Source organism: Bacillus rossius, chromosome 15 (genome assembly GCF_032445375.1).
Source record: "Bacillus rossius redtenbacheri isolate Brsri chromosome 15, Brsri_v3, whole genome shotgun sequence".
NCBI classification, from domain to species: Eukaryota; Metazoa; Arthropoda; class Insecta; order Phasmatodea; family Bacillidae; genus Bacillus; species Bacillus rossius.
The window spans coordinates 24,108,682-24,128,699 of NC_086342.1; the positions used below are offsets into that span (position 1 = coordinate 24,108,682).

At 45.6% G+C, this 20,018-nt stretch overlaps 1 protein-coding gene across 3 annotated transcripts; it reads left to right on the top strand.

The window, feature by feature from the left end:
* The first annotated feature begins 2,857 nt into the window (after positions 1–2,857).
* Positions 2,858–19,280, top strand: LOC134539726 (fumarylacetoacetate hydrolase domain-containing protein 2). 3 transcript variants are annotated; one of them, XR_010076347.1, is made up of 6 exons: positions 3,114–3,741; positions 6,559–6,775; positions 14,212–14,543; positions 17,020–17,107; positions 17,454–17,620; positions 19,014–19,280. XR_010076347.1 is itself a non-coding variant. In XM_063381976.1 (5 exons), the coding sequence occupies exons 1-5, from the start codon at positions 3,386–3,388 to the stop codon at positions 17,514–17,516; spliced, it is 1,056 nt and encodes a 351-aa protein (XP_063238046.1). In that variant the 5' UTR covers positions 2,858–3,385; the 3' UTR covers positions 17,517–17,882. The 3 variants fall into 3 exon arrangements, 2 of the variants coding, with proteins under 2 accessions (XP_063238046.1, XP_063238045.1); XM_063381976.1 differs by lacking the exon at positions 19,014–19,280 and having other exon boundaries at positions 2,858–3,741; positions 17,454–17,882; XM_063381975.1 differs by lacking the exon at positions 19,014–19,280 and having other exon boundaries at positions 3,098–3,741; positions 17,020–17,882.
* Positions 19,281–20,018: the final 738 nt, after the last annotated feature.

The following is a 20,018-nucleotide window of genomic DNA, read 5'->3' on the forward strand; positions in this document are numbered from 1 at the left end:
AAAACACCTGTTAAAATATCCAAAGTATTACATTGACGCCGCTGTCAGTGCTCCCTCTGAGAGCACAGGCCGTTATGTGTCCTCAACACCTGATCAGTGTCGTGCCACGAACACGCCCGTGCGTGCAACATAGTGCAGTGCCCCGAACGGCATGTCGTCAATCACGGCCTCCTACGTGTGCAAAGCGCCCGGCCGGGTGTAGCACTGTGCAACTAAGTAATCTGTTCATGCATTCGATAAAACAAGCGAAAACAAAAACTTGTAAAATAGCCAATAATTATTGTTAATTAAATAATCATTTTGTAAACCAATATCGTTCACAAAACTGGCCGAAATCATCTTCCCGCGCTCTGCAGTTTCCCGCGGAATTTTCCCCCTCCCTGGCCCCGGTGGCCAGGGAGGTTAGTCAGTAGCCATCCAGCACTCGCCAGGGCCGGCAGCCCCGCGCACGGGGAGCATTCATCTTTCGCGCCAACCTCACCATTAACAGCAATAGGTAATTATAGTCAAACCGTTTCAACAGCTCCCCGGTCGGACTTAACCGGCCGTACGATATTTCGTGCGGTCTTTCAATATAATGTGACGCCGTCCCCGCTGCCTGTTTTGAAATTACGTTAAATTACTAGGTTTTGCTGAATTTAGATCTCAAGGGCGGGGTTCCTGGCCTCGTGGCTGCAGGCAGGGACGCGTCGGCAAAGGGCTCCCCGGGCTGTTATGGCCTCCCAGGACGCCGTATTAGAGAAAACACACACGTACGTTTAACTGATTTATTACGTCGCACACGTTACACTTCGTTACGTCACATATGGCACTCTCACGCGGCTGGCCGCATCATCGTCGACCTCCACTCAGCCTACACCACCCTCAATTGGCGGTACTCGTTACGGTCGCTCGGTAGCCCGGCGGCTAGTACTTTAAGAGGGGTAGTTACGCGGCGAGTTGCGGGACGAATACTCGGGTGAGCGGCAAGCCTGTTTCTGCACACGTGAAAGTTTGTGCAGGACGTAACATGAAGTACGCTTACGGCTGGTTATACAAAGTTAATTAACACAGAAACAATACACTATAGTCACTAGGGCTAGTCCCGGGTTCGGGCCAAGTTCAAGTGTCCCACTCAGGTGGTCACACAATGGCGGCTAGTCCGCGTGGTGGCGAGGGCCACGTTATGCTGGGTATGGGCACGGCGGAATCCGGCGGGATATCACGTCCGTGACCGTCGCACGTCCCAGTTGATGAATCGTCCGTAAACTTAGTCTCGCATTTGGCACAGTGCCGCCCCGCGTGGGCGATGAACTTATTCCCCGTGGGGAGTTTCAGTGGCGTGAGGCGCAGGCGCCACGGCGGGCCACCTAAATAATTTTATGTATCACAAGAAAGACTCGGTGGCGAGTCACACATTATGTTGAAAGACCGCACGAAATATCGTACGGCTGGTTAGGGCCGACCGGGGAGCTGTTGAAACGGTTTGACTATAATTACCTATTGCTGTTAATGGTGAGATTGGCGCGAAAGATGAAGGCTCCCCGTGCGCGGGGCTGCCGGCCCTGGCGAGTGCTGTATGGCTACTGACTAACCTCCCTGGCCACCGGAAACAGGGAGGGGGAAAATTCCGCGGGAAACTGCAGAGCGCGGGAAGATGATTTCGGCCAGTTTTGTGAACGATATTGGTTTACAAAATGATTATTTAATTAACAATAATTATTGGATATTTTACAAGTTTTAGTTTTCGCTTGTTTTATCGAATGCATGAACAGATTACTTAGTTGCGCAGTGCCACATCCGGCCGGGCGCTTTGCACACGTAGGAGGCCGTGACTGACGTCACGCCGTTCGGGGCACTGCACTATGTTTTACGCACGGGCGTGTTCGTGGCACGGCACTGATCAGGTATTGAGAACACCACGGCCTGTGCTCTCAGAGGGAGCACCGACGACGGCATCAAATGTGTGACTCGCCACCGGGTCTTTCTTGTGCTACGTAAATTAATTAGGTGACCCACCGTGGCGCCTGCGCCTCACACTACTGAAATTCCCCACGGGGAATTAGTTCATCGCCCATGCGGGGCGGCACTGTGCCAAACGCGAGATTAAGTTTACGGACGATTCATCAACTGGGACGTGCCACGGTCACGGACGCGATATCCCGCCGGATTCCGCCGTGCCCGTACCCAGCATAACATGGCCCTCGCCACCACGTGGAGTAGCCGCCATTGTGTGACCACCTGAGTGGGACACTTGAACTTGACCCGAACCCGGGACTAGCCCTAGTGACTATAGTGTATTGTTTTGTATTAAGTAACTTTGTACGACCAGTCGTAAACATATTTCACGTTACGTCCCGCACGAACTTTCACGTGTGCAGAAACAGGCTTGCCGCTCACCCGAGCATTCACCTCGCAACTCGCCGGGTAACTACCCCTCTTAACGTACTAGCCGCCAGACTACCGAGTGACCGTAACGAGTACCGCCAATTGAGGGTGGTGTAGGCTGAGTGAAGGTCGACGATGATGCGGCCAGTCGCGTGAGAGTGCCATATGTGACGTAGCGAAGTGTAATGTGTGCGACGTAATAAATCAGTTAAAATTACGTGTGTGTATTTTCTAATACGGCGTCCTGGGAGGCCATAACAGCCCGGGGAGCCCTTTGCCGACGCGTCCCTGCCTGCAGCCACGAGGCCAGGAACCCCGCCCTTGAGATCAAAATTCAGCAAAACCTAATAATTTAGCGTAATTTCAAAACAGGCAGCGGGGACGGCGTCAACATGTAATAGGCAAAATTAAATTGAATTTACTGCCACAATATTTATGGGTTCTGTGTCTCTCTATGCTAAACTGGCGACGTGTTTTATATTTAACATTGTAGCATTTGTTTTTACATATACCATGCTTATGTAGATGTTTATCGTTGTCTAATATTGTAGCCATTTAGTTTGAGTTACCTACGTAAGTTTAACCATTTTTATGAAACTGTTCTCTACTTTGATTGTGTCTGGGTCTTAAAAGCCTTTGTTACTAACTGTACCGTTAAAAGTCGAAAACAAATTAAAAATATTTTCTACGTGGTTTTGTGGTTTTTTTTTAATATCGGTACTATACGCCAAAAAAGGAAAAATAAACGAAAATCAGTGTAAGGCAAAAATTAATGCTGGTACAAATATGGCGTCAAATGAAACGCACTTTAAAATTATTTATAATTTTACACTTAGCGCTACCTCTTGCAACATTTTAAAAACTGTAATGTTTGAATACAAACCATGTGATTGATGATTGACATGGACCAGACCTGTTGACCTGTTATGCGGTGGTTGGTTCCAAACGGTAGTAAATAAGATTCAGACTTCTTTATCTAGCTCTTATCTGTCTTTAGGTCAAGTGTAACGGTCGCAATATGCCAATACGTCGTCGCTGTAAAGCAGTCATTCAAAGTTTCCTGTGCAGAAACCAACAGCATAAACTCACCAAGTCATATTTTTACTTCAGTCAAAGCAAAACAACGCAAGCAGGACTGTTTACAGAAAATAACAGATTGTGTCAGATAAAGTCTTCTCGCAGCTTTTCGACTGGTACCCAACTGAACATGAGGTTCGTGCAGTTTACGGCATCCACCGGTGGCCCACAGCGGTTGGGAGTTCAGTTAGTGCAGGACGGTGACATAATTGACGTTAGTGGCGTAGACTCGTCAATTCCTAACGATTTGGTGCAGCTTCTTCAGGGAGGTCCAAGTGTGCTGGAAAGAGCGAAAAGGTAAGTTTTTTTTGTATTTTTTTAAATCTTGCTTTTGGTGATTTTTTTTAAATTATTTTAATCATGTGGCATTCAGATGCCAATCCATGTTAAGTTATTACAAACACTGCAAGTTATATAACATGCATGACCTACACTACGGTGCTTGGCTGACACCAATTGACCCACAAAACAGTGGCCAACAGTTTTTCAGCAGCACAGTAAGACTGATTAAAGAGAATGAAATCACAGTGGCCAATTAATTAAATATATAATTTGGCCCCTTAGTTTCTATCTTAAGTTTCCCTAGCCCTTTACATTAAGTGAATCACAGGGTCTGACCCTGGAAAATTCTGCCAGGGTTTAAGTTCCATATCACGTATCCAAGTTTATCCCTTGATCCTGATAGCATGATCTTGTATGCATTGATCCTATGATACATGATGCTTGCTGTTTTAATTTAGTACGTCAAAAGATCCTGGACATAAAAACTTTGAATATTCAATGAACTATGATCATAAGCTGAATACTATGGAAAAATTTTCCACAAGACCTGACATAATTTGTTTCAACTGTGATATTCAGGTTTTTGTTTGGTCAGGATCTTTCACGTGCTAAATCAAAACAGCGAGCATCATGACCACAGCATAAATATAGGGTAATTATAAAGTCCATGAAACATTTCAAAAAATCGGTACAGTGAAATGGCTAAGAATTATGTAACAAATTATATACCACGTCAGAGAAAAACTCTCAAAGTTTTTTTTTTCACTAGTTATAAATGTTCTATGTGTCCACCTTGCATCATACGACACACATCTAATCGATAGTCCAATTCTGCCCATACCCGACCCAGAATATCAGGAGTGATGGTAAGAGCAGCTGCTTCAATGCGGTGTCTCAATTCGTCAAGGTTCTGTGTTAGAGGTGGAACATAAACACTATCATTGATGTATCCCCACAAGAAAAAATCGCAAGGTGTTAAGACTAGTGATCTTGGTGGCCACGGGAGTAGCACTTGGTCAGCGTCCACCCCACGGCCCATCCAGCGATGTGGCAACGTCTCATTCAGATAATCTCATACCACATTGTGGTAATGAGATGGAGCACCATCTTGTTGGAAGATGAAGTCCCTGCTATCAGCTTCAAGTTGTGGCATAAGCCACAATTGCAGCATGTCGAGGTAGGTGATACCAGTGACAGTTCTCTCAGCGAAGAAGAAGGGGCCATAAACTGTCTTTTTTGACATGGCACAGAACACGTTAACTTTTGGCGAATCTTGGACGTGTTCGAGAGTTGCATTTTGATTCTCTGTCCCTCATATGCGTGTGTTGTGTCGGTTGACTCTTCCTGAGAGATGAAAAGTGGCTTCGTCACTGAAGATTAATTTGCTTGCAAAGTCATCGTCTTCAAGACGGTTCTGCATGGCAATGCAGAACTGCAGTCGGAGCAATTTGTCATCGTGGCTGATGGTTTGCAGAAGCTGCAATTTGTACGGCTTCACTCTTAATCGCTTACGAAGAATTTTCCACATTGTTGGCTGAGGGATGTTCAATTCTGCACTAGCCCGATAAGTTTTCTTGGGACTCTGCACCGTCTCGTCCCGTACACAATCCACTGTCTGTTGTGACACGCCTGGCCGACCCGACCGTTTTGCATCGCACAAACAGCCGTCTTCCTCGAATTTCTTGTACCACTTCATTATGCTATTGTAAACTGGTGGTGTTTTGTTAAACTTGCCACGGAACGCTCTTTGGACAGTCATTACCGATTCGCTACGGGTGTATTCAAGCACACAAAAGGCTTTCTCTGCCTTGTTCGCAGCCATTTTCAGCAACTACATGCACTAGTGCCCCTTTCTGTTGTTTTTTTAAATAGCTTTATGGTGCTACATTCAAAAAAACTTTGAGAGTTGTTCTTTCACACTGTATATAATTTGTTACGTTATTATTTTCCATTTCGCTGTACTGATTTTATGAAATGATTCACGGACTTTATAATTACCCTGTATATATAGGATCATGCCATCAGGGCCATTGTATCCAAGTTTACACCTAGATCTCATGGCATGATCCTGTATAATTGATCCTGTGGTACATGATGCCTTTTGCTTTAATTTAGTACGTTGAATACAAACAAATTATGTGAGGTCTTGTGAAATTTTATTTTTGTATTCATCTTACGATCATAATTCATTGTTATATCACAAGTTTTTGTAATTTTCAGGCTCTTTTGACATACTAGATTAAAATAGAGAGCAACAGGTACCACAGGATCGCTGTTTTCAGGATCATTCTGTTGGGATCAACAGATTAGCTCGGATATGTGATACAGATCTTTTATCTGAAAGACCCATAATTATATGCCTGTTAGTAAATTTTAACGTTGCTAGGAAAATAATTCGAAAACACTGATAGACTTGCACACAAAAATCATCCCACTATGCATTCAAAAACCAGGAACTTAAATTTCATTGCAACAAAAAAAATAACATGTAATGGTTTAGAATGTTGTGTAAGCACATTGAATATTCCTTAAAATTGCTTTGGGGATTGCAAAGAACTTGCTTTTTTTTATGGCTTTAAAAGTAAACTGTGATGATAATTTTTTTTTCAGACCAGTAACATTCCCAGCAATGACAATTTTGTGTAGTATGTATTTGTTGTAAAACCTTTTTTCATTTTTTTTTTTCTGAGGAGAATTTCATTTTGAATGACGCTGTTATCAGTACTGAAATATTAGATGTCTTATTCTTATTCTTCAACTTTGGTCCTTGAACTAAAATTCTGAAGACAGTAATAGGGAACTCGAAGAGCACCCTTGCGCCACGTGATGCAGGGTGGTCGCGGAAGGGAAGTCGGTGCTGCGCCCGGCGGATGTCGTGCTGAGGGCGCCCGTCACGGCCCCGGGGAAGGTGGTGTGCGTGGGGCTGAACTACAGCGGCCACTGCGACGAGCAGAACGTGCCCTACCCCAAGGAGCCGGTGTTCTTCTCCAAGTTCAGCAGCTGCATCGTGGGCCCGTACGACGACGTCAGGCACGCCGAGATCACCACTGTGAGTGGACTGTTGGAACAGTTGCTGCGAGACATTCATGGCTTTCGGGCTCATTAGATAAATATAATTCGAGGGCATCATACCAGAAGGGCGTATCAACGAAAATGCAAGTTTACAGGGGGATTATGCACACACGCCCATCTAGCATGACCTGATTTCCTTTTTCTTATTATATGCCATAATGTAATAGTTCATCACCACCTAATCTATTCTCACATAATCTATGGGAAACAAGGGTAAAAGTTTTGTATCACGTATCCAAGTGTATCTCTTGATCCTATTGGCATGATGCTTGCTGTTATAATTTAGTACATTGAAAGATCCTGGATACAACAAAAATTGTAATGTAACCATGAATAATGATCATATTATCAGATGAAATAAAAAACAGAATTTTTTTTTTTTTACTTCTTGACATTGTTTCTATTGTAATATTTTTGTTATGTTTAGGATCTTTTGACGTACTAAATTAAAACAGCAAACATCAAGTATCACAGAATCAATCATACAGGTTCATGCCATCAGGTTCGAGGGATAAACTTGGATAGGTGATATTGAACAATTACAAAAAAAAGTCTGAAATCAGTTTAACCAGCCACACTGTGCATTTGTACTTTTTTAAAGTTAAAGGTAGTAAAAGGAGACTTCTTGCAACATGTTTGTGACTGCCTCACACTTGTTTGTCCATAACATCTGAATGCTGTGCCAACAGTCTTATAACATTACATAAAGTAAGATAATGCACATTTATGATGAATTGGTTTGTACATACCTTATCAGTTGTAGATTAGACACATAACAAAAAAAAATGTTGTTTACAACTCCCTTATGCAATGCTTGTTGCAGAAATTCCAAGCCAGTTTAGGGCTTGATTTCTGAATTTTTGAAATGTTCAATGTTAGCTTATAAATAAAAATATAAAATAATAATGTACTGAGAACTATTGATCCAAGTCTAAAATAACGTGGAAATTGTTGTTAGTAATTTGAAATTGATTTGTCTTAATAGTATATTGGAAATAAATAGGTATAAGTATGAAACTTATGTTGCTTTGTGAACAGTTTTTACTATTAGGTAGTAATTTATGTTAAGTGCAAAATTTGAAATGCATCCTGTGAATTTGCGGTAATGGAATCAAGTGATAGTGCTCTATAATGGAACACCATTTTCATTAGTGACTATTGTGCAATGTATTGATAGCATGATCTCTTTACACTAGACTTTTGTTGCAATGGGGGTAAGTAATTAAGTGAATAATCATAGACACACTCCATTGCAGATCATTAAGCTGTCTTTATAAAAAAAACCTAAAAAGTCTAATGTTTTGCTCGTGTTATCTTCATCTCTTGACCTCGTTTTAACTGTGTTCATCTGTGCCCCTTCATTGCATCAACCAGAACTGTCTGTCTGTTGTCAGTAATTTTGCACTTGTATCGTCCATTTTATCACTCATTCAGTTCTTCTTGTGTTGTCATTTTGTATGGCTGTTATGACTGAATTAATTCTACAGTTTAACTGCCTCTTTATAAGCATGGCTGCTTGTCTTCTGTTTTTTTATTTTTATTTTCATGTATACAGTAAAATCTTGATTAACCAAAATCTTTTTAACCAAAATAGCTTTCAACTGAAATGACAGAAGTCAAAAAATAAAAAGGAGACTGGAAACTAGCGTGTACGTTGTCTGTCCAATGACCTTTCGGATGGCTTTAAGACAAAGGGAGAGAGGAGGGAGGGGAGGAGAGAACGAGATGTTAAACAGCATGTGCAGTTTGACCTTGAAGGAAGGAATAGTGCCACTATAGCTGCCATTTTGTATTTGTGCGCCTGTCACAGTCTGTTTTGACCCTTTCATTAGCTTGCATCGTCTGCATGGTTAATCAGCACGTTGTTGCTTGCGTTAAACGTTGAACTAATTATAGACAAGTTTTTTTTAAATAAGTAAAACAAATTGTACTGCTGTATTTAAATGTAAGTAATTAATGTAATTATTTTCTATACTGTAGTGCGTGTATTTTTATTGAATATTGGTAAAAACTGAAATCACCTTAATTTATTTGACCTTAGTAAAAAAAAAAAATATTTTTTTTTTATATTATCATCATAAATTTTGGTTATCTGAAACCACCTCAGCCCACTTTTTTTTTTGTTAAGAGAGATTCTACTGTATTAAAATTTTTATTGATCAGGTTTTGATTGTTAAAAGCATATGGCGAACCAACGTTCTGCAAAGGTGTATGTCCAAAATTGTTCACTTCGCCCAACTGCATTGACTGTGAAGCACTTGCGAGGGAACGCTTGTTTCCAGGCCCTGGACTGGGAGGTGGAGCTGGCTCTGGTGATGGGACGGCAGGCCAAGGACGTGAAGCACTTGCGAGGGAACTCTTATTTCCAGGCCCTGGACTGGGAGGTGGAGCTGGGTCTGGTGATGGGACGGCGGGCCAAGGACGTGAAGCACTTGCGAGGGAACTCTTGTTTCCAGGCCCTGGACTGGGATGTGGAGCTGGCTCTGGTGATGGGGCGGCGGGCCAAGGACGTGAAGCACTTGCGAGGGAACTCTTATTTCCAGGCCCTGGACTGGGAGGTGGAGCTGGGTCTGGTGATGGGACGGCGGGCCAAGGACGTGAAGCACTTGCGAGGGAACTCTTATTTCCAGGCCCTGGACTGAAAAGTGGAGCTGGGTCTGGTGATGGGACGGCGGGCCAAGGACGTGAAGCACTTGCGAGGGAACTCTTGTTTCCAGGCCCTGGACTGGAAGGTAGAGCTGGGTCTGGTGATGGGGCAGCGGGCCAAGGACGTGAATAACTTGCGAGGGAACTCTTGTTTCCAGGCCCTGGACTGGAAGGTGGAGCTAGGTCTGGTGATGGGGCGGCGGGCCAAGGACGTGAAGCACTTGCGAGGGAACTCTTATTTCCAGGCCCTGGACTGGGAGGTGGAGCTAGGTCTGGTGATGGGACGGTGGGCCAAGGACGTGAAGCACTTGCGAGGGAACGCTTGTTTCCAGGCCCTGGACTAGGAGGTGGAGCTGAGTCTGGTGATGGGGCGGCGGGCCAAAGACGTGAAGCACTTGCGAGGGAACTCTCGTTTCCAGGCCCTGGACTGGGAGGTGGAGCTGGCTCTGGTGATGGGGCGGCGGGCCAAGGACGTGAAGCACTTGCGAGGGAACTCTTGTTTCCAGGCCCTGGACTGGGAGGTGGAGCTAGGTCTGGTGATGGGACGGCGGGCCAAGGACGTGAAGCACTTGCGAGGGAACGCTTGTTTCCAGGCCCTGGACTGGGAGGTGGAGCTGGCTCTGGTGATGGTGCGGCGGGCCAAGGACGTGAAGCACTTGCGAGGGAACTCTTGTTTCCAGGCCCTGGACTGGGATGTGGAGCTGGCTCTGATAATGGGGCGGCGGGCCAAGGACGTGAAGCACTTGCGAGGGAACTCTTGTTTCCAGGCCCTGGACTGGGAGGTGGAGCTGGCTCTGGTGATGGGGCAGCGGGCCAAGGACGTGAAGCACTTGCGAGGGAACTCTTGTTTCCAGGCCCTGGACTGGGAGGTGGAGCTGGCTCTGGTGATGATGCGGCGGGCTAAGGACGTGAAGCACTTGCGAGGGAACTCTTGTTCCCAGGCCCTGGACTGAGAGGTGGAGCTGGCTCTGGTGATGGGGCGTTGGGCCAAGGACGTGAAGCACTTGCGAGGGAACTCTTGTTTCCAGGCCCTGGACTGGGAGGTGGAGCTGGCTCTGGTGATGGGGCGGCGGGCCAAGGACGTGAAGCACTTGCGAGGGAACTCTTGTTTCCAGGCCCTGGACTGGGAGGTGGAGCTAGGTCTGGTGATGGGACGGCGGGCCAAGGACGTGAAGCTCTTGCGAGGGAACGCTTGTTTCCAGGCCCTGGACTGGGAGGTGGAGCTGGCTCTGGTGATGGTGCGGCGGGCCAAGGACGTGAAGCACTTGCGAGGGAACTCTTGTTTCCAGGCCCTGGACTGGGATGTGGAGCTGGCTCTGATAATGGGGCGGCGGGCCAAGGACGTGAAGCACTTGCGAGGGAACTCTTGTTTCCAGGCCCTGGACTGGGAGGTGGAGCTGGCTCTGGTGATGGGGCAGCGGGCCAAGGACGTGAAACACTTGCGAGGGAACTCTTGTTTCCAGGCCCTGGACTGGAAGGTGGAGCTAGGTCTGGTGATGGGGCGGCGGGCCAAGGACGTGAAGCACTTGCGAGGGAACTCTTGTTTCCAGGCCCTGGACATAGAGGTGGAGCTGGCTCTGGTGATGGGGCGGCGGGCCAAGGACGTGAAGCACTTGCGAGGGAACGCTTGTTTCCAGGCCCTGGACTGAGAGGTGGAGCTGGCTCTGGTGATGGGGCGGCGGGCCAAGGACGTGAAGCACTTGCGAGGGAACTCTTGTTTCCAGGCCCTGGACTGGGAGGTGGAGCTGGCTCTGGTGATGGGACGGCGGGCCAAGGACGTGAAGCACTTGCAAGGGAACGCTTGTTTCCAGGCCCTGGACTGGGAGGTGGAGCTGGCTCTGGTGATGGTGCGGCGGGCTAAGGACGTGAAGCACTTGCGAGGGAACTCTTGTTTCCAGGCCCTGGACTGAGAGGTGGAGCTGGCTCTGGTGATGGGGCGGCGGGCCAAGGACGTGAAGCACTTGCGAGGGAACTCTTGTTTCCTGGCCCTGGACTGGGAGGTGGAGCTGGCTCTGGTGATGGGGCAGCGGGCCAAGGACGTGAAGCACTTGCGAGGGAACGCTTGTTTCAGGCCCTGGACTGGGAGGTGGAGCTGGCTCTGGTGATGGGGCGGCGGGCCAAGGACGTGAAGCACTTGCGAGGGAACGCTTGTTTCCAGGCCCTGGACTGGGAGGTGGAGCTGGCTCTATTGATGGGGCGGCAGGCCAAGGACGTGAAGCACTTGCGAGGGAACTCTTGTTTCCAGGCCCTGGACTGAGAGATGGAGCTGGCTCTGGTGATAAGGCGGCGGGCCAAGGACGTGAAGCACTTGCGAGGGAACTCTTGTTTCCAGGCCCTGGACTGGGAGGTGGAGCTGGCTCTGGTGATGATGCGGCGGGCCAAGGACGTGAAGCACTTGCGAGGGAACTCTTGTTCCCAGGCCCTGGACTGAGAGGTGGAGCTGGCTCTGGTGATGGGGCGGCGGGCCAAGGACGTGAAGCACTTGCGAGGGAACTCTTGTTTCCAGGCCCTGGACTGGGAGGTGGAGCTGGCTCTGGTGATGGGGCGGCGGGCCAAGGACGTGAAGCACTTGCGAGGGAACTCTTGTTTCCAGGCCCTGGACTGGGAGGTGGAGCTGGCTCTGGTGATGGGACGGCGGGCCAAGGACGTGAAGCACTTGCGAGGGAACACTTGTTTCCAGGCCCTGGACTGGGAGGTGGAGCTGGATCTGGTGATGGGGCGGCGGGCCAAGGACGTGAAGCACTTGCGAGGGAACTCTTGTTTCCAGGCCCTGGACTGGGAGGTGGAGCTGGCTCTGGTAATGGGACGGCGGGCCAAGGACGTGAAGCACTTGCGAGGGAACTCTCGTTTCCAGGCCCTGGACTGGGAGATGGAGCTGGCTCTGGTGATGGGGCGGCGGGCCTAAGACGTGAAGCACTTGCGAGGGATCTCTTGTTTCCAGGCCCTGGACTGGGAGGTGGAGCTGGCTCTGGTGATGGGACGGCGGGCCAAGGACGTGAAGCACTTGCGAGGGAACGCTTGTTTCCAGGCCCTGGACTGGGAGGTGGAGCTGGCTCTGGTGATGGTGCGGCGGGCTAAGGACGTGAAGCACTTGCGAGGGAACTCTTGTTTCCAGGCCCTGGACTGAGAGGTGGAGCTGGCTCTGGTGATGGGGCGGCGGGCCAAGGACGTGAAGCACTTGCGAGGGAACTCTTGTTTCCAGGCCCTGGACTGGGAGGTGGAGCTGGCTCTGGTGATGGGGCAGCGGGCCAAGGACGTGAAGCACTTGCGAGGGAACGCTTGTTTCAGGCCCTGGACTGGGAGGTGGAGCTGGCTCTGGTGATGGGGCGGCGGGCCAAGGACGTGAAGCACTTGCGAGGGAACGCTTGTTTCCAGGCCCTGGACTGGGAGGTGGAGCTGGCTCTATTGATGGGGCGGCAGGCCAAGGACGTGAAGCACTTGCGAGGGAACTCTTGTTTCCAGGCCCTGGACTGAGAGATGGAGCTGGCTCTGGTGATAAGGCGGCGGGCCAAGGACGTGAAGCACTTGCGAGGGAACTCTTGTTTCCAGGCCCTGGACTGGGAGGTGGAGCTGGCTCTGGTGATGATGCGGCGGGCTAAGGACGTGAAGCACTTGCGAGGGAACTCTTGTTCCCAGGCCCTGGACTGAGAGGTGGAGCTGGCTCTGGTGATGGGGCGGCGGGCCAAGGACGTGAAGCACTTGCGAGGGAACTCTTGTTTCCAGGCCCTGGACTGGGAGGTGGAGCTGGCTCTGGTGATGGGGCGGCGGGCCAAGGACGTGAAGCACTTGCGAGGGAACTCTTGTTTCCAGGCCCTGGACTGGGAGGTGGAGCTGGCTCTGGTGATGGGACGGCGGGCCAAGGACGTGAAGCACTTGCGAGGGAACACTTGTTTCCAGGCCCTGGACTGGGAGGTGGAGCTGGATCTGGTGATGGGGCGGCGGGCCAAGGACGTGAAGCACTTGCGAGGGAACTCTTGTTTCCAGGCCCTGGACTGGGAGGTGGAGCTGGCTCTGGTAATGGGACGGCGGGCCAAGGACGTGAAGCACTTGCGAGGGAACTCTCGTTTCCAGGCCCTGGACTGGGAGATGGAGCTGGCTCTGGTGATGGGGCGGCGGGCCTAAGACGTGAAGCACTTGCGAGGGATCTCTTGTTTCCAGGCCCTGGACTGGGAGGTGGAGCTGGCTCTGGTGATGGGGCGGCGGGCCAAGGACGTGAAGCACTTGCGAGGGAACTCTTGTTTCCAGGCCCTGGACTGGGAGGTGGAGCTGGCTCTGGTGATGGGTTCGCGGGCCAAGGACGTGAAGCATTTGCGAGGGAACTCTTGTTTCCAGGCCCTGGACATAGAGGTGGAGCTGGCTCTGGTGATGGGGCGGCGGGCCAAGGACGTGAAGCACTTGCGAGGGAACTCTTGTTTCCAGGCCCTGGACTGGGAGGTAGAGCTGGCTCTGGTGATGGGGCGGTGGGCCAAGGACGTGAAGCACTTGCGAGGGAACTCTTGTTTCCAGGCCCTGGACTGAGAGGTGGAGCTGGCTCTGGTGATGGGGCGGTGGGCCAAGGACGTGAAGCACTTGCGAGGGAACTCTTGTTTCCAGGCCCTGGACTGGGAGGTGGAGCTGGCTCTGGTGATGGGGCGGTGGGCCAAGGACGTGAAGCACTTGCGAGGGAACTCTTGTTTCCAGGCCCTGGACTGGGAGGTGGAGCTGGCTCTGGTGATGGGGCGGTGGGCCAAGGACGTGAAGCACTTGCGAGGGAACTCTTGTTTCCAGGCCCTGGACTGGGAGGTGGAGCTGGCTCTGGTGATGGGGCGGCGGGCCAAGGACGTGAAGCCCGTCGAGGCGATGGAGCACGTGTTCGGCTTCACCGTGGCGCAGGACATCACCGCGCGGGACTGGCAGAAGGGCAGGAACGGCGGCCAGTGGCTGCTGGGGAAGAGCATGGACACGTTCTGCCCGCTGGGGCCGGCGGTCGTCACCAAGGAGGCGGTCGGCGACGTCTACGCCCTGGGCATACGCTCCAAGGTGAACGGCGTGCTGAAGCAGAGCGGGAACACCTCGGAGCTCATCCACAAAATCGACTACCTTGTGTCGTTTCTGTCGCAGTGAGTTACTTCTTATCATGTATTTTCTTGTGAATGTTTCTTTAGTGACAGTTGTAGCAAACTTTTAGAGTTCCCTTTATCATTTAATCTTATATATAAAATTCTCGTGGTACAGTGTTAGTTACCATACTCCTCCAAAACGTCTTGACCGATTTTTATCAAATTTTGTATGCATATTCAGTAGGTCTGAGGATCGGCTACTATCTATTTTTCATACCCCTAAGTGATAAGGGTTGTCCACCCCTAACATTTTTTTTTTTAATTTTTGGACAACATTTTTTCTAAAAAATTTTTATAATGCAGCATTAAAAAATACACACAACCCTAAATTTTCAGCCTTCTATCACCAACCCCTAATTTTTAATAGAATTTTAATTTTTCAACCCCGGTCGATAGCTGATCAATTAACACTTGATCAACCTTCCCCGCCTACAGTGAGCTCATTACCTGGATTAATACATAGACCACATATTAATATGAAATTTCATCCCTAAGGGAGTGAAAAAGTGATAATTTCATTTTATAACAGAAAAAATCATAGGTCATAGACATACAAATAGTGAGTGTCATTTATCTATGTCTGCCACACGATCATACACATATAGTAAGGTCTGGAAAATTCATATTTTTCTCCTTGGTGAGACCAGCCGGCTTAGTGGAGCTCGCAGCGGCTAGCAAAATAAAGGAGCTCATAACAGTTTTGTTCTTAACTTCGTCAATAGATGGAGTTAGTTGCCTTGAATTTTAAACGCACCATCGTTTGATGTTTTTGTCATGTCTTTAATTTTCGTTTGTTTGTGCCGTATGCGTTCTTATACCATTCATCCGATTGCGATGAAATTTTGGTGAGTTGTTATACGCATGCCCGTGAAGGTTTCGCAGACGGTATAACTATTTTGCAATAGTTGGAGTACAAATCTTTTAAAAAATGTGCTTATTTCATATTATATAGCGGCACTTAGTCTGTTTTTGTTGTATAAGTGCGCACGCATGACACAATTTATTTAAATATATAAGAGAGACAGAGATAGAGTTATATATATATATATATATATATATATATATATATATATATATATATACACATATATATACATACATACATATACATATATACATATATATACACATATAGAGTGAGATAGAGTGAGATAGAGTGAGATAGAGTGAGATAGAGTGAGACAGAGAAATAAGTTGAGATAGAGCGAGGTATAGAGAATGAAATGGGTTAGATAAAGAGATATATAGATGTATAGAGCTATATAGAGATTTATAAATAGAAATGATAGAGATAGTGTAGATATAAATAGATAAATATAGATGTAGATAGAGATAAATATATATTTAGAGAGATGGATAGATGATTTGTATATGTGTAACTACTTCAAACTCATTACAAAACAAAATTGAAGGAGGCATTGTAATGCATGCCGAGCATTAGCTAGATAATGGAATCTTTTCAATATTACTAATCTTTTATTTCTAAGCTTTTTTCTATAGTGCATTATAGAATCTAGACTACATACAGACCACCAATTTTTAGATGTATGCAGGTAAATAACTATAGACTGGCAGACCAACGTCTGTCGGGATCTGAAACTGATATAAATTATTTGCACATTTGACATTCAAATTAAGAAGACAATTACTAACTACATCTGATTTCGAAAAAGGTCCCCTTCACCCTGTGTTAAGCCCGGGCAACGCCGGGTACTGCAGCTAGTAGTTCTATAATATTCTAAGCAGCTAGCATATTGATCAAGCACATTGAAATTAATGGGACATTTAACTTTTATATAATTTTTGTAGTATCTGTATTCTAAAACTGAGAACCACTCAAAACAAGTGAAAAATTATTTACGAAATTTTAATGTAAAATATTTAGCGGGAATTGTTAAAATATATAACAAACCATTGACTCCCTTCTTCCCCCTTCCCCTTTTCCCCCCAAATATGGGACAGTATACTTCACTAAACATGTCAGAAGTTGTTAGAGATTATGTGAACCTCCCGCATAAATTTTAGACATGTGCAGGCTCAAAAGGATTGAGAAAAAGAGAACAGACTGTGGTTAGCTGTTATTTTTGATAATAAGTGAATAGTGGAACTCATGACACTATCAAAAATAATGTGTTGAACTGCATGTCTGCTGGGCTGGTGTTGAAATCACATGCTTCACTATGTTAAATTATTTACTTGAATTCAGGAAAAGGATGAATTTTAAGATGCTCTTGTCATATGTGTCATACTCATAGTTTTTTTAAAAAAATCTGTACAAGTGTTACATACACTTTAGTATGGAAGTCGGAAAAAATAAATCTTAGAATCAAATTAATTGGGAAAATGGAGGTCATGAATTTTTAAGATGCACCCTATTTCAGGAGTACAAAAACTTACCAAAAATGTGTGCCTTAAAATCGAGTAAATTCTGTGATTGGAGTGTTCAAGTCTTAATAAGATAACTTTTTTTTTTCAGCTGTGTCACACTCTTGCCTGGAGATGTCATTTTGACAGGAACCCCTGCCGGGGTAGGTGTTCATAGAAAACCACAAGAATTTTTAAAGGTAGGAAAGATAAAACCTTTATTTATTTTTTGCAGTGCATGCCCTGTGAATCTAGGAATGTTCGCCTAATATATGGACATAATATATATTGTCTTTTTGTTTTTCCCTATCTTATTTGACTAGAACTGGTAAGTTTTAATAATGTTTAACACCACCAAGTAAAATTAAATGCAGTTTAACAAGCTAAAATTGTTAAAATTTTCTTAAATACCTAATTTGTGATAATTACTTTTAAATTTTCCATTTTGTTTTACACCAAATTATTTAAAGTGTCAAATAAATAGTGGATCTAAGTATAACTGGTTTTAAATTGATGGTACTAAACTAATTTAATTTTTTGTTTCAGCCTGGAGATATTATTGAAAGTGAAATAGATTCAATTGGGAGAATGAAAAACAATGTAGTTTGATGAATTGAAATATATAACCTAACAATTGTCCGTGGTGGCCAAGTGTACTTGCCAACCAGCAATCAGCATTCCACAAGAATGAAATCATCGGTGGGAATTTACTGGTATAAAAACTGCATTTATAATCTTTATATAGTATTACCCCTCCCCTCCTTTGACGTTGTATTAAAATTTATTCTCTAAAATTATTTTCTACAATTTTATTTAATCCCTGGTTATTAAATATTTGTTTGTGGGCCTTGCAAAGTATTCTGTTTTTTAATTCACCTTTGCATATTTTTTTTTAATCCTCTCCTGAACTTGCATGATTCAATGTTATGTTCAAATTTTTTGAGATAGTAGCAAATAAAACATTTACGAAGTACATTATTTGTGTTCTATAATCATACATTTGATACCCCCTTTTCCCTTTTTACACCCTGTGCATTAAGGTCCTGAATCTTGATATTCATTCTTACCTAGAGCATTTGACAGTAGTCTTGAAATAGTATTGAACAGGTAATAATTGCTTTACATTGTGCAGTCAAGCACTATGGCTAAAGAAAAAATAAATTCTTAAAATTGAAGTGGGCACTCAACACATTAACCGCCAAGTGTGAGCAAATGTGACGTTTGCATTTGTGTTTACTTGTACCATGCGTCGTGTATGCAATGATTGTGCACAACTGCATTCGACGACTCATCACATGCACAAGGATCAATCTTTTTACGTTGCAATGCGGTGCGGTGATAGCTGATGTTTAGTTCTATCTATTCCAGCACAACACGTTTCAATTACTGGCCAGCAATGGAAACTAATGCACGTGGATATTGAGTTATTTTTTGTCAGTTTGAGTAAGATGGCATGGACCAATGAACTGAGGTTTTGCGGTTGCGTGAAATTGCTATTAACAAATATTTTTGCTAGTTCGAGCAATGAAAATTGACACAAATTAGTAGTAATATTTCAGACATTATGTTTAACAAATCTGAAAGTTCATCAGAATCACCTCCATATGAAAGTGATGTTCCCGATCCATCAATTGATGCGTAGGTCACAAAAAAAAAACTATTTAAAAAAAAAAGTCTTTAAAATCTGTTCAGTGTTTGAAAATTGGATTAACATGGACAAACTGCCTGTGAATATCCCATTTACAAGCATGAGTGGTGTGAAAATCACTGTCCAAGCGAGCTGTGAAGTTCTATCTGGCTCTTCTAGTGATGTACAGTGTAGGAAACCAGAGACGGTAGTAAGTTACAACATGTACATCAAGGGTGTTGATTGTCTGGACCAAATGGTGAAGTATTATCCCACGGCTCGAAAGACAATCAAGTGGACAGAAAAATAGTAGTATTCCATTTGTAACTATAATGAATTTGTAGTGATGATGAAAAACACTGATGTAAGACAGAACCAAGTTTGTAGATTTTTCTCTCTGAATGTGTTGAGAGCATGACTATAACTCGTGTAGAAAAGAACAGTCATCGGTTGCTAGATGATTCAGGTGACTGTTTCAGTGCCTCACCAATTGCCAAGTCACCAGTGCAGGATACTGCATCAAGATTGCTTGATGGCATCAAAAAGCACCCCATGGTAAAGATTCCTCAGGTCAGGAAGACAACAAATACTCTGATGCAGTGCCATATGTGCTCTGTCAAGGACTGCAAACCAAATCATACGTTTCACGTGTTCATCCTGCAACATTCTGTTGTGCCTGGATGCTTGTTTTACGAGATACTGTACTGTTAAACATTACAAAAAAAAAATTGTGGTGAATTTGTTCATTTGCAGTATTTTTTTTTTTTCCCTGAGAAACTGGTTAACTTTAAAGCAATTGTTCTACTAACTATAACTTTTATTCCTAACTACAGAAGTTAATACACCAATACCTCACTTAGAACATCTTAAGATTGTGTGAATTTATTTAACATGATTTTAATTTTACTGCCCCAGTCTTGAATAGCAGGTCTGTAAATTTCAGTTAGCTCGAAATTGCTACAGGCAAAAAAAAAAAGTCGGGCATGACGCCACAAAAGTCTGCTTCAACTCTGTAAACAACAGATGTACCGTGGCATACAGTTAATTAAATGAGGGGGGAAGAGATGTGCGCACATCATGATTACGCTATTGGCTGTTGTACAAACATCAGCTATGGAAAGTTGCGGCTAAGGAGTGAAAAGGAGCAAATGTTTTTACGTCCACGCGTATGCCGCCATGCCGTACAGTTGTCGCCCGGCCACAGACCGGGCCGTGATGAACTTCAGTCTATCCAGTGGCAGGGAACTCGCACGCTCAAAAAACAAAGCAACGTCTGCCCATTCGTCTGCTGGTAACTTTATGTGCGCAAGCACCTGCAGTTGGAATCATAGTGGAATCATGGCTTCCAAGTGAGAGCGTAATACATTTTGTTCAAGTATTTGAGACAAAACTAGAAGTATTACGGTGTTCAGAATTTCATGAAGACCACACTTACATTGGTCACATTTTAGTTTTAAGCAAGTAATCTGTGCGCACAATCATAC

Excerpts from the sequence above, each read along its gene's own strand:
- LOC134539726 (XM_063381975.1), top strand. The coding sequence starts at position 3,386 with ATGCCAATACGTCGTCGCTGTAAAGCAGTCATTCAAAGTTTCCTGTGC. Across the intron at positions 3,742-6,558 it reads GTGCTGGAAAGAGCGAAAAG|GGTGGTCGCGGAAGGGAAGT; the intron begins GTAAGTTTTTTT and ends CACGTGATGCAG. Across the intron at positions 14,544-17,019 it reads CTTGTGTCGTTTCTGTCGCA|CTGTGTCACACTCTTGCCTG; the intron begins GTGAGTTACTTC and ends TTTTTTTTTCAG.